Consider the following 24,433-nt stretch of genomic DNA (forward strand, 5'->3'; position numbering starts at 1 on the left):
TGTGGAGGTCTACAAAATAAATTGGCCGATTTCTTTTGATTTTCCCATGATGTCAAGCAAAGAGGCACTGAGTTTGAAGGTAGGCCTTGAAATACATCCACAGGTACACCTCCAATTGACTCAAAGTATGGCAATTAGCCTATCAGAAGCTTCTAAAGCCATGACATAATTTTCTGAAATGTTCCAAGCCGTTTAAAGGCACAGTTAACTTGGTGTTTGTAAACTTCTGACCCACTGAACTTGTGATAGTGAATTTTAAGTGAAATAATCTGTCTGTAAACAATTGTTGGAAAAATCACTTTTGTCATGCACCAAGTAGATGTCCTAACCGACTTACCAAAACTATAGTTTGTTAACAAGAAATGTGTGGAGTGGTTGAAAAACGAGTTTTAATGATTCCAACCTAAGTGTATGTAAACTTCCGACTTCAACTGTAATATATATATATATGTTCCCAGACATTTCCGTGTGGAATGGCCCAAGCCCTCACCCTCCGATCCAATAGGACCAAGACGTGCTCAATGGGATTGAGATCCGGGCTCTTCACTGGCCATGGCAGAACACTGACATTCCTGTTTTGCAGGGTCATGTCAGGATTAGCCTGCAGGAACGGTACCACATGAGGAAGGAGGATGTCTGTCTTCCCTGTAACGCACAGCGTTGAGATAGCTTGTTGTCATTACAGGCACAGTCCAATGATGCTGTGACACACCGCCCCCGACCATGACAGACCCTCCACCTCAATCCCGCTCCAGAGTACATGCCTCGGTGTAACGCTCATTCCTTCGACAATAAACGCAAATCCAACCTTCATCCCCGGTGAGACAAAACCGTGACTCGTCAGTGAAGAGCACTTTTTGCCAGTCCTGTCTGGTTCAGCGACGTTGTTTTTATATATATATATATATATATATATATACACACACACACATACACACAAACTTGTTTATTTGACTTTTATTCTCTATAAATTGACACTCAAATAATTTACTCCGGCAAGTTTGCCACCGTTGCGCTGCAATAAGAAAGTAAACAGAAGTCGAATTCATCACTTCTGTTGATTGGCTGTGTCCATAGAAACGTTCGAAAATGTGGTGGATAGAATGTAATGGATCGCATCCCGACAGTGCAGCTCAGTGTAAACAAGCATAACGGCAGGGTCGGTATCTCCTAGCAAAGAACAGACATTCTTCAAGTCGAAGTTGGATATTAGTAGTGCTGTAGTAAAGGATCTATTTTACAGCCAGTTAAGATAGCATTTAAACCTACAAATGTAGCATGTTAATTTCAAGCAAACATGTAAGTGAATGGGTTTTCCAAAATTCTGAAGCTTCTTTACCCTTCTTGGTCATTGCTAAGCAAAACAATGAGCCAGTCTAGCCTGGGGGTAAGATAGCCCAGGACTAAGAACAAAGCAGTGTGAAAAAGGTCTGTCTTGGACTTTCGGGTGATGTGCTGGAACAATAATGCCAGCACTGATTTGAGGCCAGCATCCAAATAGAGATGTTTTTTTGTAGTTTCTTTACAGTAAAACATTCAACAAAACTTTCATTTAATCATTTATTAAAAACTATATACAATATCTGTTATAATTCAGTATTCGGTACTTATTTTTTTTTTTTTACCACTTCTCTGCATTAACCAGGTACTTATTGTTATGTGCAATGTTGCACTTGCTTTGTTTGCATATGGTAATTTTTTTGTGAAAATGAAAAATGAAGCAGTACCCCAACAACAGCTACACACAAATAATAACATCACATACGTCATCCATTAATTAAAATTTACTAAATTACCGTGTGCTTGTACTCTCAGGGAAAAAAACTAAAATCCCCAAAGCGGTCAGTGAGACGCATACCTTTGAAGTCAAGCCAATAGAACGGATCACACATTCAAGGGAAACTGCATTAAGATAAAACTGGGGTATACTCAGTGAGGTGAAATACTCAGAATTACATTGCAGATAGAAATGAACACAGTTGACTTGATTACATGTTCTACGTGACAATTAAATCGTATCTACACTAGACATTTCTACCTGATTCTGAAAATTCTTCAGTGTTGCACCATCTTGATCAGACCAGCGGCCAGGACTCAAGTACCCAATCAAAACACAACAAAACACAGGAAACCAATAAGCCCAAATCAGGCTAATTGAAGCTCTGTAGTTTGACAACCAAAGACATCAACGTGTGTGTATGCACCCTCAAAACGAATAACATTACAGGTCAGGAAACTCTGTTCTCTGCTTAAACTTGCTTTGGAAATGTGTCATGGCAACACAACGGCATTGTTCACTCTTGGAAAGTAAAAAATAAAAAAATATGTTGGGTTTTCAAACAGCACCAGACAGTCAACTGTTTGAATTTAGTATGACAATAAATACTTGACGATCTCAATGACCACATTTGTTTAAAAGCTAATGTTCAAATCCACATTCCAGAAGTCTCAATTATATTGTATGAATAAAGTTTCATATAGTGCCATTATCTGAGTAAGCCAACTGAGGCAACATTGTCACACAGACAGCCTTAACATGCAAAATGTCCAACCACAGTGGTATTATACCAACACACGAACAATGGTTGCCCGCTACTTTGTAAACCTTAAATACCGGTACCTGACAAGCAACATGTAATGAGATATTGTAGATCAAACTAGACTATCAGAGCCATATGTAGAGATACACAGTTCTAGATTGTATGCATCTTACAGAGGACCTCGCAAATTGTCATTAGAAGCACCAAAGCGAAGGACATTTTGACACCTCTGCCTCAGCACCAGTGAAATCGATAGTATTTGGGTGTGGAAACTAACCCAGTTGTCAGATAATCAGTTCAACCAGTAGACAATGAAGCTGTGCAGACATGGAGAGCAAATAACAACTGTTTCCTCCACATTCTCATTCTGACCATAAGTGCAAAAGAGGACATCCCTGGAAATACTCTGTTGTAAAGGATGGACGAGTCTGCAGGAGATATGCACAGCCGAGACTGGTGCACGATTCCAAATCAAAATCTTAAAAGATTACATTATGTAGGCAAAGTAGAATATTCTCCCTGTTGCTTACAGCAATCCAATCTGTCCAGATCTACATACGCATCAGAGTAGAGGGAAAGAGTTGGGTTGCAATTGGGCACAAGGTCTCATCTGGTCGGCTAAAGCAGATCGATCTGGTTTCAGAATTGAACTTGATTGATGTGGTTAGAAAGCTCAAGCGCTGATAAAAAGTGCAGATACCTGTTCAAACGAGATGAAACTTTCCGACTGACACAGATAAAAATCAATTACTTTATCAGGTTATGCCCATTCTTTACATTGGGCTTCTACACTGCAACGTTCGGAATGTTCCACCCTATAGAACAGGCACCCTGCTGGAGCTAGTTGTTCTGAATGGGGCATGCTCAGCCGTTAAATATCAATCTGTTCCAAAGTGGATTGTGTCGGTCTAAATTCTGAAGCAGATTGATATCGTCAAAGAGGACTGAGCTGTTGGGCTGGTCTGAGCTAGTCTGAAGTGGAACAGACTGGACTGGTCACAAGCAGTTCAAAACAGCACAGGTTCGGTTTAGACCTGGGAGGCATTTGTCTGTGGGCAGGGGAGGGTACATAATCTCTGTGAATTAGCTTCTGTGTCTTCCCTACTTGAGCAAGCTAGTTTAGTAGGCCCATTTCCACACATTCAACTAGATGGTTGGAGCATGACTAACCCCATATATAAGCACAGAAAGAAAATCAGTCCTTGGGGTTAAAGCGGAGTTAAGATAAAATTATCTAGTCTAGAGCATGGTCCGAGCCACGTATCGCAGCAGCCCGCCTTGCCGGTAAAAGGCCACATCCATCTCGTTGTCAAACAGAGTCGTCACACTGAAGGTCTTTCCAGAGCTAGTCTAGAGAGAAAAAAGGGAAAATGTAGGTCAATGAAGAGACAGTGCCACGGACAAAGATTGTGAGACATTTTAACTGGGGATGGGAAATTTGAGTTATAAAAAGGTAACATTTGATTGGATGCCATACTTTGACAGTCAGCATTTGCTTTGGGGACAGGTCCTCTGGTAGAGTGATAGTGAACTTCTCCTTCCCGCAGAGCTCTAGCGAATCGGCACTCTGGCCTGGCAAGAACTGGAGGGGCGCGATGCCCATGCCCACCAGGTGGTTCTTGTGCATCTTCTCAAAGCTTTCTGCTATGACAGCTCGCACACCCTGCCAACCACAGAACACACAGAATAAGAGACCCATGGGATCTGTATCCCATGGAGAAAAAAGGCACATATACAATTTAATGAAATTTCCCAAGGAATATTTGACTTATTTAGAATTTCATTGTGTACATACGAACTGTAACATTTGTTGGAGAAGAAAAAATGGTCTGGGGCTGTTTTTACGGTTTGGGCTAAGACCCTTAGTTCCAGTGAAGGGATATCTTAACGCTACAGCATGCAATGACATTCTAGACGATTATCTGCTTCCAACCTCGTGGCAACAGTTTAGGGACCGCTCTTTCCTGTTTTTGCATGACAATGGGAAAGGGAAGGGAAAGGGGGATACCCAGTCAATTGTACAACTAAATGCATTCAACTGAAATGAGTCTTTTGCATTTAACCCAACCCTTCTGAATCAGAGCGGTGCGGGGGGCTGTCATAATCAACATCTTCGGCGCCCGGGGAACAGTGGGTTAACTGCTTAACTCGGGGGCAGAACGACAGATTTTTAACTTGTCAGCTTGGGGATTCGATCCAGCAACCTTTCAGTTACTGGACCAACATTCTAACCACTAGGCAACAATGCCCACGTGCACAAAGTGAGCTACATACAGAAAAGGCTTGTCGAGATCGGTGTGAAAGAACTTGACTGGCCTAAACAGACCCCTGAACTCAACCCCACGGAACACTTTTGGAATAAATTGGCATGCCGACTGCGAGCCAGGCCTAATCACCAAACATTTGAGCTCAAACTAATGCTTGTGGCTGAATGAAAGCAAGTCCCCGCAGCAATGTTCCAACATCTAGTGGAAAGCCTTCCCAGAAGAGTGGAGGCTGTTATAGCAGCAAAGGGGAGGCCAACTCCATATTAATGCCCATGATTTTGGAATAAGATGTTAGACGAGTAGGTGTCCACTTTTGGTCATGTAGTGTAGCTGTGCCATGATATGCAATTAGGCATACTGTAGCTGCGACTAAGTAAACCTCTAAAGATTCTTCCAATATTCCACCTGCTAAAACCTTCCCTCATCCCAAGTTAGGTTGTCGTCCCAGTAACTGGCTGATCATCCCTGTACACATGGATCCTAGGGCCTTTAAGAGATAGGGGGCCATCCTTTAAGAGCACATGTTGCCAGCCACAGTACAGAACCAGATCTGCAGCCAACATCCCGTCAAACGCCCTCACCTTGGTTGTACTGCATCTAGTTATTTAAAAAAATCTTTATATATAGAAAAATCTTGCAACACTTCAAGTGTTAAAGAGTGTTTAAAAAAGTGTTAAAGAACAAGCTCCACCCAGAAGCCAGTTTTATTGGCATGTGACCAGTGCTTGAGGCTCTTGGGTGTGGAATGTAGCCTTTACCAGTAGGTAGGGTCCTTTGGCCGCCCAGTCCCGAGAGTTTCCTGAGCCGTACTGCTTCCCTGCCAGGATGATGAGGGGAATCCCGTCTCTCTGGTAGCGCTCTACTGCCTCAAACACGTCCAGCTAACAGCACAAAAACACACTGTTAAACAACTTGGCCGAAATCATGTATATTATCCACTCTCCATTTACTGCAAAGATGAATCTCATGTTATTTGTAATAAGGTATTTTACGTTTGCTTGGGTTATCCAAGCGTTTGCTTGGGTTATCAAATCATGAGCAATAGGGAGATACCTATTCCCTTCCGTACAGAGCTGAATGAAGAGCACAGTTCAAGTGCACCGTTTCTAGACTTGACCCTCTCTCTCACTTACAGTCTGGCCTGATGGAATGTGCACGGTCTTGGGGCCCGGTTTGCCGATTAACCGGTTCTGGAGTTTGATGCTGGCAAATGTCCCTCGGGTCATCACCGCGTCATTTCCCCTCCGGGCGCCGTACGAATTGAACTCTCGTGGTGTAAGGCTGAGAGTGAGAAATCCAGAGTTTAAAGGTCAAACTGCTTTCCTCCTGAGTTCCACTGAGAGTTTACCAAAACATTTGCTCCTGACCCTGGTAAAATGCTAAAGTAGCACTTTGCATACGACATAAATAAATCAATTACATGGAGGTGAAGAATTTGAACAACCCAGCCCCTGCTGCAGCAGTCTGCGTACATAAATTATAGGATGCTCACCGTTTGCTCAGCAGGTACTTGGCAGCAGCACTGACCCTGGCGATGCTCCCGGCAGGGGAGATGTGGTCGGTGGTCACCTTGTCTCCCAGGAACAGTAGGGCATGGGCGTTCTCTATAGACTGGGGCGGCTGGACCTCTTTACACTGGGAGAGAGGGGAGAGGTCATATAGAACCAGGGCCCAGAGTAGTTCTGAAATATGAATTCAGCTTAACCTGATGCTAATATGTTTCACAAACTATCCATTACGCTTTGAATATATGAAATATATCTACTTCTGAGTTTCTTAAATTATCTCTCTTAAAAGTGTTTATTATTGTTGTACTTTGTAATTTTCCACACAAAAAAATAAGACTCACAAGTTTGTTGAAGAAGGAAGGAGAGCGGATATATGTGGATTTGGGATCCCATGGGAAAACCACAGACTCTGGACATTCAAGGTTATTCCAAAACGTGTTCCCTTTCTGTAACAGAGTGACAAACAGCACACCGTAATGACTGCACCATAATGAAACTTGAATAGGTTGAGGGAAAAAATGACTCAAGAGAGGGAGCCAACCCTAAACAAAAAGGACCCCTCACCTCCCTTCTGGCACGGAGCTCTGTGAAGATGGAAGAGATGACCTTGTCCTGCTCTATCTGCTGCACCTCCTCCCTGGTGGGCCACACATCCCGCAGGTACACCTCCTTCCCCTCAGAGGTCACACCTACACCAGAGGGACAAGGGTTCTAACAAACATGCTAACACATTATGTTTTAACCTTCCATTGGGGTCTCCCCCAGGGGGAACAAATTGACCCCCCCAGATAACGTTTTTGGACCATCACACAGCAAGTGAACGGTAGTTCATCAATGGTATCAAAAAGTATAGAAGACAGGAGACAGATTATTACAATAAAGTGTCAAACAAACCTCAAAATGTGGTTTTGAGGTTTGAAACGTGATGTTGTTCACTTACCCAGAGGCTCTTTCTCGAAGTTGATGCTGACGGTGCCGGCGATGGCGTACGCCACTACTAGGGGTGGAGAGGCCAGATAGTTGGCCCTGACACAGTCACATAGGCGTCCCTCAAAGTGTCTGTTCCCAGATAGCACTCCGCAGGCCACCAAGTCCCCCTACAGCAGGCGCACGAGGAAGGTTAGACCTTCCTATAAAATCTCTCCGTCACTCTCTCTAGTCACCCATTTGGTCAAAATATTTGATGACAGAGTGCGTTAAAGGAGGCAGCCAAGTGTATTTAATTTTTTTCAAGGATCAAATTAACACTGGAATGGATAATATCTCCTAAATACTTCATTCTGGAATACAGTCTTATTCATTCCCAGCTCTGCAGTGAATAGTAACCAAGTTAAGACAGAGTTTGTTCAAGTACCTCTTTGATAGCTTCAGAGACGGTCTCCGGTAAAGGTGCAGTGTTTCCAACGCAGGTGGCACATCCATAGCCTATCACTTCAAACCTGAGTCAGATATGAGGAACAATTATCTAATATTCTACTCCTGCCAATTATGCATAATCAAGTGATGTGGGTGTGTGCCGGACATGAGTCGGGTACATAGTTGCTCATGGTCTCGTGATGAGGTAGCCCTGCCTGTGACTTTAAAACCTGTGTCAGCCCTTGGCCCAAGAGTCTCTTGGTCTAACGGTCAAGACATTGGTTTCTCCTGTAGGAGACCTGGGTTCAGATCCTGTCCGTGACGTGCGTGTCCTCACCCTAGCTGGCTGAGGTAAGGCAGTACTCCACTGGTGTTGAGGTAGTGGGTGACCATGCCACTGCCAGGAGCCAGGCTGGTGCGGATGTAAGGCTTGACGATAAGGCCCGCCTCCACCGCTTTCTTGGCCAGCAAACCTGTCAATCAAAAGGCGATACCAGTTGCATTGGCAAAATTCCTGACAGTCCAATTGGGATTTCAGGAAAACCTGAGAATATAGTACCGTGTTCCTCCAGTGTCTCTCACCTGCGGTCAACATGACGGAGGGGTTGCAGTTGTTGGTGCAGCTGATGACGGCTGCGATGACCACAGAGCCGTGGGCCAACTCGTACTCCTGACCGCCGTGGAGGAAAGGCACCAAGCTCTCCTGCTTCTCCTTGGAGATATGGAACCCTTTGAAACCCACCTGGAAAGAGAAACACAATTTAATTAACTAATCCATACTTTCAATATTTTACAGCCAGAAGATGTGGCAGGGATCTCACCCCTTTCTACGTAACAGAAAAAAACAGGTCATTCTAACAAAAGTATTTATCACTCATATAAAGTTGTAGTGAACAAGGGTCACATGATTGATTCGTTTGAGATGAACCAACAAAAAGCTAGGACATTTCCCCTCAATGGGCAGTTTTACTTTTCTGTTGCTATGCAAACTAAAATATGAATAGGCCAATTGTGTGATGATCTCAAGTATTAGTATTAGTTCTCTACTTTGTTGACCTAAGGCGTCTGACTGATATGTTACCTTCTCGTTGAGACAGCTCTGGAAGTCCTCCTTCATGCTGCTGACAGCCACCCTGTCCTGGGGCCTTTTTGGCCCACTCACATGGGGCACCATGGAGCTCAGGTTGATCTCAATCACCTTTAGAGAAAACAGAGACAACATAACTGTGCCTCTGATTGTGAAACAGAAAAACGATGCACTTCGTAATATGGACCAATATTCCGCCATAGCTTCCTCTACTTATTGGCCACTAATATCTGAAAAGACAAAGAATACCTCAGAATATTGTGGGTCTTCTGACGAGTCCTCGTAGCTCCTGAAGAGTTTCACAGCCTTCAGATAAGCCTCCAATAATTCAAGTTTCTCCTCAGTAAAGTCTGAGAGCAAAGGAAAACATCAAGTTTTAACATTACATGCCACATATGCAACATTTAAAAATCAAGAGATAATTCACCCAAATGCCAAATTTACCCCACCTTATGGAAACCAAGAAAGTAGTCTGTTGACCGAATTTGGGTTTGTTTAAGTTAACATTAACATTGCTGAGCGAAAAACAATTAATACAGCTTCTCTTAGCATTGATGGATTCTGTTAAAATGTAACATGTTTCAAGTTAAACTGTAGTTTGTTTGTATCCTGTTTCGTGAATGATTACTGTGAGTATTAAATGGAGTTTAGGCCATGAAACTGTGTATGATAATTTGTAAAGGTTGACCTAATCTGATAAGAGGAAATTGCCTAGGATCAGAAAGCATGGTCAGGCCCAGGACAATGACAGGTTGTGATTCTGACATATAGCTAAACAAAGAGAGGACAATGGACATTCCACAGGGGAGATGAGGGAAACTCATTGGGGTCATAAAATGTATGGCTGGGGAGGTGACACCTACAAGGTGGTGACCAAAAGGAGGGAAGATTATAAATGTATGCACTCAGCTGACGGCATCCTTGGTAATAAACACTTGAAACTTCTCATGAGCTTTTGGACTCAATTCCTTATTGCAAAGAGGTTGCAATAACATGTTTCTTTATAACAGCATGTTCTAAATAGCATGCACATAAATCTCAAAATAACACCGGACATACATCCCAGCCTCAGAAGTGACAATCTAGCCTGGTCCCAGCTCTTGCCAATTCTTATGGTCAATTTTCACAGCATGTGCTGTCTTACCATCTCCTATGGTAATTGTTATGCTAATGACCAGATAAGTTGGCAAGACAGCACAAACAGACCTGGAAACAGGCTAGTGACAGCTTCCTGTCTTACTTGTTTGCTTCAAGTGTTTGAGTGTGACATGGTCGACAGGGAAGAAGCTGACGGTGGCATTGTATTCGGGACACATGTTGGCGATGGTGGTCCTGTCTGGGACAGACAGCTGGGACATGCCGGGACCAAAAAACTCCACAAACTTCCCAGCTATGCCCGCCTGACGAAGGTGCTGAGATGGAGAACACATTGAATCAAGCTTGGCAGAGCATTTAAAACATCAATGACAATATAGATAATACAAAGGAAATTAAAAAGACCTAAAGGAGGTTCAACGACATGTAGCTTAACTTCTTTGGGACTGGGGGGAAGTATTGAGTAGCTTGGATGAATAAGGTGCCCAGAGTAAACTGCCTGCTACTCAGGCCCAGAAGCTAGAATATGCATATAATTAATAGATTTGGATAGAAAACACTGAAGTTTCTAAAACTGTTTGAATGATGTCTGTGTACAACAGAACTCATATGGCAGGCAAAAACCTGAGAAAAAAATCCAACCAGGAAGTGGGAAATCTGAGGTTTGTAGTTTTTCAAGTCATTGCCTATCCAATATAGTGTCTATGGGGTCATATTGCACTTCATAAGGCTTCCACTAGATGTCAACAGTCTTTAGAACCTTGTTTTAGGAGTCCACTATGAAGGGGGAGCGAATAAGAGCCGTTTCAATGAGGGGTCTGGCAGAATGCCATGAGCTAAGTCGCGCGTGGCCGTGAGAGCGAGCTGCGTTCCCTTTCATTTCTAAAGACAAAGGAATTGTCCGGTTGGAATATTATTGAAGATTTATGATAAAAACATCCTAAAGATTGATTATATACATCGTTTGACATGTTTCTTCGAACTGTAATGGAACTGTTTTGACTTTGTCTGGACTAAGTGCCTGCGCCTTGTGAGTTTGGATTTGTGAACTAAACACGAACAAAAAGGAGGTATTTGGACATAAATTATGAACTTTATCGATCAAAACAAACATTTATTGTGGAACTGGGATTCCTGGGAGTGCATTCCGATGAAGATCATCAAAGGTAAGTGAATATTTATAATGCTATTTCTGAGTTTTGTGACACCTCTCCTTGGTTGAAAAATGGCTGTATGTTTTTCTGTGACTAGGCGCTGACCTAGCATAATTGCATGGTGTGCTTTTACCGTAACGTTTTTTTGAAATCTGACACAGCAGTTGCATTAAGGAGAAGTTTATCTATAATCGTATGTATAACACTTGTATCTTAGATCAATGTTTATGATGAGTATTTCTGTAATTTGATGTGGCTCTGCACTTTCACCGGATGTTTGTTTGAGACAATGCATTTCTGAACATAACGCACCAATTTCAAATGAGGTTTTTGGACATAAAGATTCAACTTTATCGAACAAAACACACATATATTGTCTAACATGGAGTCCTGGGAGTGCCATCCGGTGAAGCTCATCAAAGGTTAGTGATGAATTTTAACGCTATTTTTGTCTTTTGTGACACCTCTCCTTCTTTGGAAAATGGCTGTATGGTTCTGTGGCTAGGCGCTGACCTAACATAATCGCAAGGTGTGCTTTCGCCATAAAGTATTTTTGAAATCAGACACTGTGGCTGGATTAACAAGAAGTTTATCTTTAAAATGGTGTATAATACTCGTATGTTTGAGGAATTTTAATTATGAGATTTCTGTTTGAATTTGGCGACCTGCAATTTCACTGGCTGTTGGCGAGCGTCCCACATATCCCAGAGAAGTTAAACGCTAGCAATCAATAAAAAATGATACTTTGCAAGTGCTGTGTATGGAAGCTTCTTTTGAATATGGTTTCAACATTTCTGAGCTACCCTCAGATGTGTACCAGTATGTTTAATTTCTTAGCTGTAGCCTACCTTGGTGATCCCCAGAACAATATCGATGGACGTGGCCAGGATGTTGACGGAGCCTACTAGCCTGCAGCCAACCACCTGGGGAAGGGTCAGAGAGATGGGCTGGCCCAGCATCACTGCCTCCGACTCGATCCCTCCCACACCTGAGACAGAGAGCGGGAAAGAGACAGGAAACCGTCTTAAAGCTATAGAGCTATTGGATAATTCACACGTCGATCTTCTTTCATCACCAAAGCATTGTAACTTTTTGTTTTTGTAACATCACCAAAGCATTGGATATTAACCTATGACCTGATGAATGTGGTTTCAGCATAATTCTTAGTCCTTTCTTTTATCTATTCTCTTTGATGTTTTTATGTTTGATGCTAATCTAGTATTTATTGGGGTTAATGGGTACTTCAGTCCGTATACTCTGTGTAACACACAGCTATTGTGAGGTTGAGCACTTGCGAAATGTCCCTCCTTCAGGGCACTGTAGTCATATGCATAACTTTTTTTAAATTCCAATGATTTCAGCCAGTATTGGCAGCTGTGTGGACATTGATAGAACTTTAAATTGTTGTTCTTTACCCCAGCCGAGGATGCCCAGACCGTTGATCATGGTGGTGTGAGAGTCTGTGCCCACCACGCTGTCTGGGTAGATGAAGCCCTGGCTCTCCTGCACCACCTGAGACAGGTACTCCAGGTTTAGCTGGTGTACTGCACCCACATCCGGGGGCACCACGTTCACATTCTTAAACGCTTTGGAGCACCACTTCAGGGGAAAAGGAGAAAGACGTAAGAAAAAGGTTAGACTGGTGCGCTACACGGGCCTAAATAAGTTGCAGACGTGTTACAATGTGTGATTATATGTGCTGGTTTCAGTTCGAAATAGCTGCTGCAGAGTCTCTGTAACTAAGTATCTTGTTTACATTGAATTGACTTTGACGGAAACGAGAGAGAGAGACAGAAAGTTACCTTAAAGAACTGCAGCCGTTCTTTGTTTCGGATCAGCTCCAACTCCTGGTTTTTCAGAGCTGTTTCAGGTCTGCAGAAAACAATGACAAGGACAATGTGCACCTTTCCTCTCTCCTATACAGGGTACCGAGTAGGCTTTGCTACACTATAAATCCACCCAATACGCAGGAGCCAGGACCTGCATTCCCGAATTAGAGGCCTTCTCAGATTCCGAATGGAATTGGTTGTGTGAAACTCCAGAACGACTTGACCCAGTAGTCCCCGTCCCCACCGACCCAAAATATGTCAGAAATGAGGGAGAATCGAAGTCAAATTGGGTCGGGTCTGTATCCCACATGGATCCGAAAGATAAAATAATGCAGCTCAATTGCTGCGCAAGCCAGCAGAATTGTTTTGACTTGTCTAGCAGGCAGTGAAAGTTAACGTTTCACATGCATTTTCTGTTGTAGGCCTAGCTAAAATAATTTAGTTGTGGTCTACACTACAGCTTAGTATTTTCAGAAATGACATCTCAAATGTAAAATGTCGGCACAAAAAGAAGGGAACTGGGGTGTGTGACGAAGATGCACTAGTAAGTAAGTCTCTCTCCAGAATGCACTCTCAGTCTCCCGTTAATTTGTGTGTATTCATAGTTTCATTGTGTGAATTGTTTGCCTTTCTGTTTTTTATAGGCTCTCTCCAGAATGCGCTCTGTCTCCCGCATGTTTAAAAAAAAAGTTGTGGTAGTTTCAACTGGGTTTTTGGTTCATGTGCAGTTTATAAATTGATCGTTTAAAAAAATACAAGTAATATGATTACTATTGTTGCACATGCTGTGTAGATAGAACATTTTATGTTTTAAATATATCACAAACTGTTTCTGCATATTGGTCATCAAAGAAGCTTGATCTTGCAAGCTAGCCACTTACATAGTATAGTTGGAGCTCTGAGCTGGAGATCATTTATTTAGCACATCTTAGATAGTTAAACTTATACCTATAATATATTTAGCTGGAAAACAGTAGTAGTGAATTTTAAGTGCAACTTAATCACCTGCACAACAGTGGATCGTCACGTCACGAAAGCTTCCGCTTGCTCTGTGTGCTCTTCGCAAATAAACGCCATGTGACTAAATCAGCTGCTTTGGGGGAATGGCTTCATAATTAAAAAATAATGCAACAAGCGAAATGAAGAACGCAATCTGCTTTATCTATTAACCTCTTGAGTGTAGTGGGCAGTATTTTGGTGTTTGGATGAAAAACGTACCCAAATGAAACTGCCTATTTCTCAGGCCCAGAATATGCATATAATTGTCAGATTAGGATAGAAAACACTCTAACGTTTCCAAAACTGTCAAAATACTGTCTGAGTATAACAGAACTGATATTGCAGGCGAAAACCTGGAAGTGCTGTTTTTCCTGAAATCTCTCTGTTCCATTGCATGCCTTCCCTCCACTTAAAGGGATATCAACCAGATTCCTTTTCCTATGGCTTCCACATGGTGTGAACAGTCTTTAGACATAGTTTCAGGCTTTTATTCTGAAAAATTAGCGAGAAAGATCACATCGCGTCATTGGATGGCTGGGTGCCAGCAGAGTTTTGCATGCGTGAGCAGACATTTTCTCTCTCCTATTGAAAAAGCTACGGTCCGGTTGAAATAATATCGATTATTTATTAAAAACGTTTGACATGTTTCTACAAATTTACGGATACTGCCCCGTCGTGACCGCTCGAGCCTGTGGATTTCTGAACATAACGCGCCAAACAAATGGAGGTATTTTGGATATAAAAATAATCTTTATGGAACAAAAGGAACATTTATTGTGTAACTGGGAGTCTCGTGAGTGCAAACATCCGAAGATCATCAAAGGTAAGCGATTAATTTTATCGCTTTTCTGACTTTCGTGACCAATCTACTTTGCTGCTAGCTGTTTGTAATGTTTTGTCTGCTGAGAGAGATGTCCTAACATAAACGCTTGGATAGCTTTAGCCGAAAAGCTTTTTTGAAATCTGACACGCCAGGTGGATTAACAAGCTATGCTGTGTTTTGCTATATTGCACTTGTGATTTCATGAAAATTAAATATTTTTAGTAATTTAATTTGAATTTGGCGCTCTGCAATTCAGCGGATGTTGACAAAAATGAATCCACTAACGGGATGGGTGCGCCAAGAAGTTAAATACCTGCCTGCAGGTACTTAAAAATAACAAATATTCAACAAAACAATGACAAATAATTAGTAGGAAACAACTTTGCCATCAGTATGTTGTCGACAATTTTACTTTAGACATGGTCATATTGCCATTAGCCATTAAAGTTTGTCAAAAATCCCTAGCAATGCTAACGTTAGCTAGCTCCAATCCTCTCCCCTCAATCTTAGCTAGCTAATGTTAAACTGCATCTAAAGTCAATCTGACATCACAATGATGACAAAAATAATTCCTACCAATTATGTCTCCTTCATACAAGTAATCTCCAAGGCACTTTTGATGACATCTTCATATGCACCAATTGATTAGCATTAAGTAGAATGTTCAGTCAGTATTCAGGGATGTATTCATTTTCTTTATTTATTACGCTGATTCTGTTGCAAAACGTTCTGCAGCAAACTGTTTACTCCAAACACTTCAATGTGAAGTTGTAGTTCACTTAAAATCTATAAATGATCGATACTTCCATGCTCTAAAGTGGAGTGAAGTCCACTGGGTTCCTTCCTTCCAGCCGTTTTTTTTTTTTTTGAGACGCAACTGAACTAAACCTTCCTTTTAACAACAAAACGAATTTCAGTAGCGTTTGAAGTAAACGGTTTTACAACAGAATAAATATTTTGCAACAGAATTGGCGTAATGAATACACCCCAGTCTTCAAGAGAATATTCCTAACAATGGCTTGATGCAATGTGCAATTCATGAATATGTATAGTGTCTTACTCAGAGACGGGTTGTAGATGGAAGGGGCATAGGAGAGGGGTGTTCTCAATCTGCTGGACAGCAGTGGCGGGTCTTCCCGGGGTGTCACTGCAGCCCCCTTTGCTGCAGCTGCCTCTCTCGCCTCCACACTGGGACCCCCTTCTGGTTGTTGGTCTGTCGGGGGAGGGGCGAGACGGAGGCCCCTGGCTCTGGCTATCCCCTCCACCAGGGTTGGGGGCGTTCTGTATGGCACTGCAGAGAAAGGGTGGATAATTTCAGAAAGAGCAGGATAATTTCTGAGGATAATTAAGAAACAGCAAAGGTTCATTTCAGAAATAGCACAGTATCAAGATATCCAACTCAGATAAAGAAGCCATCAACCTCAGGAGGGTTTCCCAGCTATCATAAGGTAAAATATGCAACTTTACGCAAACAGTCCCTTTAAGCCCACCATTTGTTGAGGTCGATCTGTAGCGAGTGGTCAACAATGAGGTCTGTGGGGCACACAGGGTTGACCAGGCCGGGGTCCACTCCGTGTTTGGTCACTGCATCCCTCATGGCAGCCAGGTCCACCATGGCAGGGATGCCCCTGTGTGGAAGGAACAACAATCAAATCCACCATACTACTCCACAAAACAAACAATAACACACAGGGAAACCAACACTGGTGACCGACAGCACTGCGATGCAGTATTGATGATCGCACTAGGATTTAATACATGTAGGCCTATTGGGATTTTAAGGAGGTGGAACCATAGAAATTAGTGGAACAGTCTTTGCAATAGGCTAGTTTAACTAATTGTACTCAAGATCTTGATTCGATCATGTAACCAGATAGTGCTGCAATGTTGCTATAACCTTGAGCAAGGTCTCTTCAGAAAAATACTGTTCATTCCTAAGACAACAAGCAAGACTGTGTGTACTTGATCAACTGCCCAAGATGAATACACTGAGGATACCGGTGGTGAGCTCTGAACTACAAAATATTAGAGACTCCATATACTTCACCTACAGGCGCTACAAAAAGGAAGCCAACAAAAAGGTCTGGGGATGGCTGCAACTCTACATTTCTTTGGAGGGATAGACAGGGAGTATGCTATGACACAGGGACACTGCTGGTATCTTGGACCAGGTTTCTCTTGCGAAATATATTGTATATCAAAGAGATTAACCTGGATAATCCAAGGTTGGGGAGGTAGGAAAAGACACTCACGTGAAGTCTTGCAGCAGGACCCGGGCAGGAGGGAATGGCACCTCTGCCACATTCTGCTGCTCGCTCCAGTCTAGAATGTTGTGGACGTCCTCTTCTTTCACATAGAAGCCGTCGCATTTGCGTATGGCCGCCTCCAAGAGGACACGGATGGATAGAGGCAGCTTGTCTATGGAAAGGAAAGGAATGAGAGACCATTATCAAAAAACCTTTGGCATGCATGTGGCATTTATTTACATTCTATTGGTTGACCACAGTTCAACTCATGGCCCTATAATGACAAAAGCTGCATTTTGAGAAATAATTAGACTCTGGTTTGGTCTTTTGACGCATAAGTGCAAGCCTTAGCCTATTGTTGTTCAACACAGGAGCTGACAAATCCACACTCACCGTATCTTGCATCATTCAGCTTCTGTGGATTGAAATACTTCCGGTCGCCATCTTTCAGCGTGTCAATCAGGTGGTTAAAAGGATGCTCCCCTGTATAGGGAAAGAGAAACACATATCAATCTGACACTAGAGACTGCCCGTCCTAGAGGAGAGCACGTACACTCATTATTTACACCCCGCATGAGTTCAACTAGGCTACTACTACTTCCAGCCTCACACAACGAGTGAGTGAGTGTGTATTAGAGGTCGACCGATTATGATTTTTCAACGCCGATACTGATTATTGGAGGACCAAATAAGCCCGGCACCGATTAATCGTACGATTTTTTGTTATTTAACTAGGCAAGTCAGTTAAGAACTAATTCTTATTTTCAATGACGGCCGAGGAACAGTGGTTAACTGCCTTGTTCAGGGGCAGAACGGCAGATTGTTACCTTGTCAGCTCGGGGATTTGATCTTGCAACCTGCAGATTACTAGTCCAACGCTCTAACCACTAGGCTACCTGCCGCCCCGATATATTCTGTATCGGAGCGAAAATTACACTGTACATCCTATGTAAACTTTGAGGGCCATTTGAAGAGCCTTCACCCCCTTCTCAGTGGTTGACTCGCTTTAAATCAGCGCCATTTAACTTTCCCTTCAATTTTGCCTGTAAAAAAAAAGAAGCCTGGGGAATGTCATGTAGGTCTGTGTGTTCTGTTCCACTTGGTCCCTGGCCCTTTGAACCAAGGCTAGAATGAAAGATAAATCACAAGTGGTCAGGAAGGCCTCTGTAGGGGACAGCACAAAGTGGTCCCAATGTTTGTGACATAACCAGCCTACTAGCACTAGGAACGTGTTGAGATTTAGATAAACAGGTGCCTACGAGTCTCTCTAGACAGACGGGTTGCCCCCCAAAATGTACGAATGCTCTGCACCAAGGCCTGGGATTTCCAAGACTAGGTGGCTACTGTTTGAAAACAATGGCTGTAATTTCACCACATTAGTGTAAGAAAAATGCAAGCATCTTGTTGCCATTGTGCATCTGTGTAAGGCAACTAATTTCTTCCTTCTGGGCATGACAAGCCTCAAATAATTGAATAACAGTTAAGACTTGCATAACATACTGTAAAATCAACATGCTTACTGTCACCAGTAAATCAACCACATAAGATCATGAGTAAAAAGAAATGAGGGACACAAGGAAGGGAACTCAAATATGCTCCTATTTAGTAAAGGGAGGTAACGTGTTCTGCTTATCATCACAAGCCTCATGTCAAATGTTTTCGAAAGATTAGGCCAAAAGTATAAACACCGTTGCTAGTGTGGAGTTAGCTAATCATACAAAAGACTAGATGTATATAATAACACATTTAATTTGTATAACGCTTTTCATTACGTAGTTCTCAAAGCTCTGAGAATTGCTTTATTATTACAATGCCCGTCGGTAAGTTCACACCCCTTTAATTTTCCCACATTTTGTTGTGTTACAGCCTGAATTGAAAAAGGATTACATCTAGATTTTTTGTCAATGGCGTACACACAATACTAGAGGTTGACCGATTAAATCGGAATGGCCGATTAATTAGGGCCGATTTCAAGTTTTCATAACAATCGGTATTTCTGGACACTGATTATGGCCTATTACATTGCACCCCACGAGTACCTGTTATGAGAGTGCAGCAAGGAGCCATGGTAAGGTGCTAGCTAGCATTAAACCGATCTTATAAAAAACAATCAATCTTAACTTCTTAAGGTATAGGGGGCAACATTTTCACTTTTGGATAAATAACGTGCCCAATTTCAACTTCCTGCTTGGATAGAAAACACTCTGAAGTTTCTAAAACTGTTTGAATAATGTATGTGAGAATAACAGAACTTATGTAGCAGGCAAAACCCTGATGACTAACTGTTCAGATTTTTTTTTTTTTTTTTTGCCTCTGTCTGTTCCCTGAGTTGTCATTGGCAAGTGAACCTGTTTTCAGTTCCTACCGCTTCCACTGGATGTCACCAGTCTTTGGTTGAGGTTATTCATTTGTGCAATGAAGAAGAAGGCCATCTAGGAACTACGTAACACTGTTGAGAGTTGCGCAAGACGTGAAAAGGAGCGTGTTTTTTTCTTCTGCCTGTATTGAAAACAGATTGCCCCGTCTACAATTTGATTGATTATTAACGTTTAAAGATACCTCAAGTTGCACTACAAAAGTAGTTTGAAATATTTTGGCAAAGTTTATAGGCAACTTTTGAAATATTTTGTAGTGACGTTGCGTTTTTTGGAAGCTGTTTTTTTCTGGATCAAACGCGTCATATATATGGACGGAATTAAATCGAACAAAAGGACCAAATGTGATGTTTATGGGACATATTGGAGTGCCAATTTATTTCTGCGTTTTGTGTAGCGCCTGCAGGGTTGAAATATGCTACTCTCTTTGTCAACATTGTGCTATCATCAGATAATAGCTTCTTATGCTTTCGCCGAACTTTTTTCAAACTTTGCTTCATAATATCGACAGAAACACGGCAAACGTTGTTTAGGATCCATCCTCAAGGTGTTTTTAACATATGTATTCGATAATATATCCGTGGAGGCAGTTGGTTTCTCATAAGAAACGATTGGAAAAATGGCTACCTCAGTATTTTACGCAAGGTTTTCTCCCGGAGACACCATGCATCCACTCGCCCTATATGGTCTCTTACAGCCATTCCCCAATGGAAATGCCTAAAAAGACGTCACAATGCTGCAGACACCTTGGGGAAAACGTGGAAAACGTAAGCTGACTCCTAGCTCCTTCACAGCCATATAAGGAGTCATTGGCATGAGGCAGTTTCAAAAAAATGCAGCACTTCCTGATTGGATTTTTATCTGGGTTTCGCCTGTAACATCAGTTCTGTGGCACTCACAGATAATATCTTTGCAGTTTTGGAAACGTTAGAGTGTTTTCTTTCCAAAGATGTAAATTATATGCATAGTCAAGCATCTTTTCGTGACAAAATATATTTTTTAAAACGGGAACGTTTTTTCATCCAAAAATTAAAATAGCGCCCCCCTATATCCAAGAAGTTAACAGGCGCCACATCGATTATATGCAACGCAGGACAAGCTAGGTAAACTAGTAATATCATCAACCATGTGTAGTTAAATAGTGATTATGTTAAATCATCGCCCGTTTGGCGAAGTAGGCTGTGATTCAATGATAAATTAACAGGCACTGCATTGATTATATGCAAGCTAGACAAACTAGTAATATCATCAGTTATGCGTAGTTAACTAGTGATTATGGTTTATTGTTTTTTTATAAGACAAGTTTAATGATAGCTAGCAACTTACATCTGCTTCTTTCTGCACTCGCGTAACAAGTGGTCAGCCTGCCACGCAGTCTCCTCGTGGAGAGCAATGTAATCGGCCATAATCAGTGTCCAAAAATGCAGATTAATCGGTTATGAAAACTTGAATACAGAGTGTTGGTGACTGACTTCTGCCGGCAACAAATTAATTATGCTTTTTTGCCAAAGTTTACTTACACCGACCATATTCAACGGGTGTTGAGCACTCGTAAATTCATTATTATGCGCTCTTGTACACTCAGACGAGAGTGCTCTGAAATCGGAGTAGATAGCCAGAGCGAAAGCACCCGAATGTCCATTGAGAATGCACAACGACTATACCATTTCGCTAAGCTAAGAATGATGGTTATAATCAAGTGAACAAACGTTGGGTAGTTCGTTAGATGGTTAATATACTGGCAAGTTTTATGTATAAGTAGCCAACTAACATTAGGTAGCCAGTTAACATATTGCTTTAATAATATGCTATGCTATGTGGTTCGTAAGGACATTGTAGCTAACAAATTGTCAGCCAACATAAGGTAATTTATTTGAAAAGTTATTACATTGCTCAACATTTGTCATAATTAGTTAATGCTATGAATTTGTATCCTATCTCGTTGTACTTCGGCTGCATACTTTCCGCAATTTTCTTCAAATCTGAAAATTATGTGTAGCCATGCCCATTTCCTGAAGAATTGCATTATGAGCCCTAAAGTACAGACACAGTGTCCTCTGTATACTTCACATTTTGGCAAATTTAGTACGATATCCGGGAACTTTTGACATACTAACTATATCCACACTATAACCAATAAGCATACAATATACATTCAATTCACGTCACAAATAGTATGGTTAGTATGAGTATTCGAGCGCAGCTAATGACTTTGAGAAGGGATTGTGTGACGATTAGCTTAGCAACCGCGTGGGCAGCACGATAACGTAAACACGATTTGTCGACAGTCTGCTGGGTGCTGCATTATACATTCATTCATTCGATAATATATATATTCTATAATATATCTGGCAATGGCACTATGCAATACACTCTGGACTAGAGGCAGACAAAAAGGAAAAATGTGATAGAACCTCCATTAAATTAAAAAAATTCTCAAGGTAGGAATATCGCAAAAATATGATCAATGGCTCATTTGAGAAAATACATTCTCCCGAGTTATCACATCGGCCAGTATTGAAATCTGACATAAATTATAAGACGTTTTCACAATCTAAAAGTCATATTTCTATTATCTTCCAGTTTACTGAGAGCGACTTTATCACAGTATTAACCCATACCGGACGGATCTGACTGCTTGAACGGCAATAACTCAGATACATATGCAAGCACGAAATAACCCAGGGAAATCGATAGAACATCACTCAGAGATGCACAAAAACAATACAACATTGAAAATGGGTGAACATTTCCTTTAAGGACCAATGGAATGGTCTAAAATGATCTAAATCCGCCCACCTTTGACACAGGGCCATGCAAAGTGAACTTGTCCATTGTCATGCTTGGTTCAATTGCTATTGACTAGAGGAAACCAAATATCCAATATAAAACTCACTTTAACGTTATAATCGGTGCTGAACCATATACAGTGGGGAGAACAAGTATTTGATACACTGACGATTTTGTAGGTTTTCCTACTTACAAAGCATGTAGAGGTCTATCATTTTTATCATAGGTACACTTCAACTGTGAGAGACGGAATCTAAAACAAAAATCCAGAAAATCACATTTTTTAAGTAATTAATTTGCATTTGCATTTTATTGCATGACATAAGTATTTGATCACCTACCAACCGGTAAGAATTCCGGCTCTCACAGACCTGTCTGTTTTTCTTTAAGAAGCCCTCCTGTTCTCCACTCATTACCTGTATTAACTGCACCCGTTTGAACTTGTTACCTGTATAAAATACACCTGTCCACACACTCAATCAAACAGACTCCAACCTCTCCACAATGGCCAACACCAGAGAGCTGTGTAAGGACATCAGGGATAAAATTGTAGACCTGCACAAGGCTGTGATAGGCTACAGGACAATAGGCAAGCAGCTTGGTGAGAAGGCAACAACTGTTGGCGCAATTATTAGAAAATGGAAGAAGTTCAAGATGATGGTCAATCACCCTCGGTCTGGGGCTCTAAGCAAGATCTCACCCTGTGAGGCATCAATGATCATGAGGAAGGTGAGGGTTCAGCCCAGAACTACACGGCAGGACCTGGTCAATGACCTGAAGAGAGCTGGGACCACAATCTCAAAGAAAACCATTAGTAACACTACGCCATCATGGATTAAAATCCTGCAGCGCACGCAAGGTCCCCCTGCTCAAGCCAGCACATGTCTAGGCCCATCTGATGTTTGCCCATGACCATCTGGATGAGGAGGAATGAGACAAGGTCATGTGGTCTGAGACAAAAATAGAGCTTTTTGGTCTAAACTCCACTCGCCGTGTTTGGAGGAAGAAGGATGAGTACAACCCCAAGAACACCATCCCAACCGTGAAGCATGGAGGTGGAAACATCATTCTTTGGGGATGCTTTTCTGCAAAGGGGACGACTGCACCGTATTGAGGGGAGGATGGATGGGGCCATGTATCATGAGATCTTGGCCAACAACCTCCTTCCCTCAGTAAGAGCATTGAAGATGGGTCGTGGCTGGGTCTTCCAGCATGAGAACGACCCAAAACACACAGCCAGGGCAACTAAAGAGTGGCCCCGTAGAAGCATTTCAAGGTCCTGGAGTGGCCTAGCCAATCTCCAGACCTGAACCCAATGGAAAATCTTTGGAGGGAGCTGAAAGTTCGTATTGCCCAGCGACAGCCCCGAAACCTGAAGGATCTGGAGAAGGTCTGTATGGAGGAGGGGACCAAAATCCCTGCTGCAGTGTGTGCAAACCTGGTCAAGAACTACAGGAAACGTATGATCTCTGTAATTGCAAACAAAGGTTTCTGATGTACATGCTTTGTAAGTAGGAAAACCTGCAAAATCGGCAGTGTGTCAAATACTTGTTCTCCCCACTGTACCTCCCGGCTCTCTAAAAAGTCAGGTAAAAAAATATACTTTCCTGTGGATATTTTGTCTCAAATTTCGAGCAGCTATAGGACAAAGGGCACGTACAAGCGGTAGAGTACGTTTAAATGTAATTTTATTCAACATTCTGGCTTGTAAGAAAAATGTACACGATTTTGGAAGCATTAGTTTCAGCCTGTGTATATACCAATTGTGTATTACATCCTGATAGAACAAACACGCTAACGTTACTAGCACGCTATAGTTAATAGCTAGTTAACGTTGGCGAAATACTTTCGCCCACACATTCAATAAATAACGTTACTGTAGTGCAATTCCCCGTTAGATAATTGGATGTATAGCTAGCTAGGTAACGTGACTTTGTGGGGCGACTGCAAGTGAAGATTAAAGGAGTAATGTTACTAGCCAGCTAACGTTAGCTAGCTAAGTATCATTAGCATAACAAGCTACCTGGACAGTGAGGAAGCTCAAGTAAACGTGAGCCATTTCAGGCTTTACGTAATAAAATAATTGACATGGTCGTCAACTGCTTTGCAAACTGTGTTGATTTGAAATAATAGCTTGGCAATGTTATTTTAGACGACTCTTACCTTTGACTGAGGAAGTGAGCGCCATGATGACTTCTGAAACGGGAGAGGCTATACCAGAGAGGAAGAGTCGAAGCGAGAGGGTTTACTCCGCCCAAAACATGTCCACGTTAAGCAACTCATTAATTATTAAGCAGGTGAGGCGTTTTTGTATGTGGTGGCAATGAGTGTCGAATTTAGGAGATAAAAATGAAATTCTATATT

At 42.0% G+C, this 24,433-nt stretch overlaps 1 protein-coding gene across 1 annotated transcript; it reads right to left on the reverse strand.

The window, feature by feature from the left end:
• Positions 1 to 1,546: 1,546 nt before the first annotated feature.
• Positions 1,547 to 24,337, reverse strand: ireb2 (iron-responsive element binding protein 2). The gene is made up of 22 exons (XM_029668722.1): positions 24,233 to 24,337; positions 17,298 to 17,387; positions 16,911 to 17,076; positions 16,149 to 16,286; positions 15,719 to 15,949; positions 12,810 to 12,879; positions 12,423 to 12,606; positions 11,856 to 11,995; positions 9,999 to 10,170; positions 9,008 to 9,108; positions 8,753 to 8,869; positions 8,254 to 8,413; positions 8,009 to 8,144; positions 7,670 to 7,754; positions 7,256 to 7,412; positions 6,880 to 7,004; positions 6,657 to 6,761; positions 6,300 to 6,442; positions 5,941 to 6,088; positions 5,566 to 5,688; positions 4,018 to 4,203; positions 1,547 to 3,890 (listed from the first exon to the last, which is right to left on the reverse strand). The coding sequence occupies exons 1-22, from the start codon at positions 24,255 to 24,257 to the stop codon at positions 3,780 to 3,782; spliced, it is 2,913 nt and encodes a 970-aa protein (XP_029524582.1). The 5' UTR covers positions 24,258 to 24,337; the 3' UTR covers positions 1,547 to 3,779.
• Positions 24,338 to 24,433: the final 96 nt, after the last annotated feature.

This window comes from Oncorhynchus nerka, linkage group LG9a, assembly GCF_034236695.1.
Source record: "Oncorhynchus nerka isolate Pitt River linkage group LG9a, Oner_Uvic_2.0, whole genome shotgun sequence".
Lineage (NCBI taxonomy): Eukaryota > Metazoa > Chordata > Actinopteri > Salmoniformes > Salmonidae > Oncorhynchus > Oncorhynchus nerka.

Bases quoted from the DNA above. Each gene is read 5' to 3' on its own strand.
- ireb2 (XM_029668722.1), bottom strand. From the start codon at position 24,257: ATGGCGCTCACTTCCTCAGTCAAAG. The intron at 11,996-12,422 runs GTAAAGAACAAC...TCTCTGTCTCAG, and splicing joins TCTGGGCATCCTCGGCTGGG to GTGTGGGAGGGATCGAGTCG. The intron at 6,089-6,299 runs GTGAGCATCCTA...TCTCACTCTCAG, and splicing joins AAGTACCTGCTGAGCAAACG to CCTTACACCACGAGAGTTCA.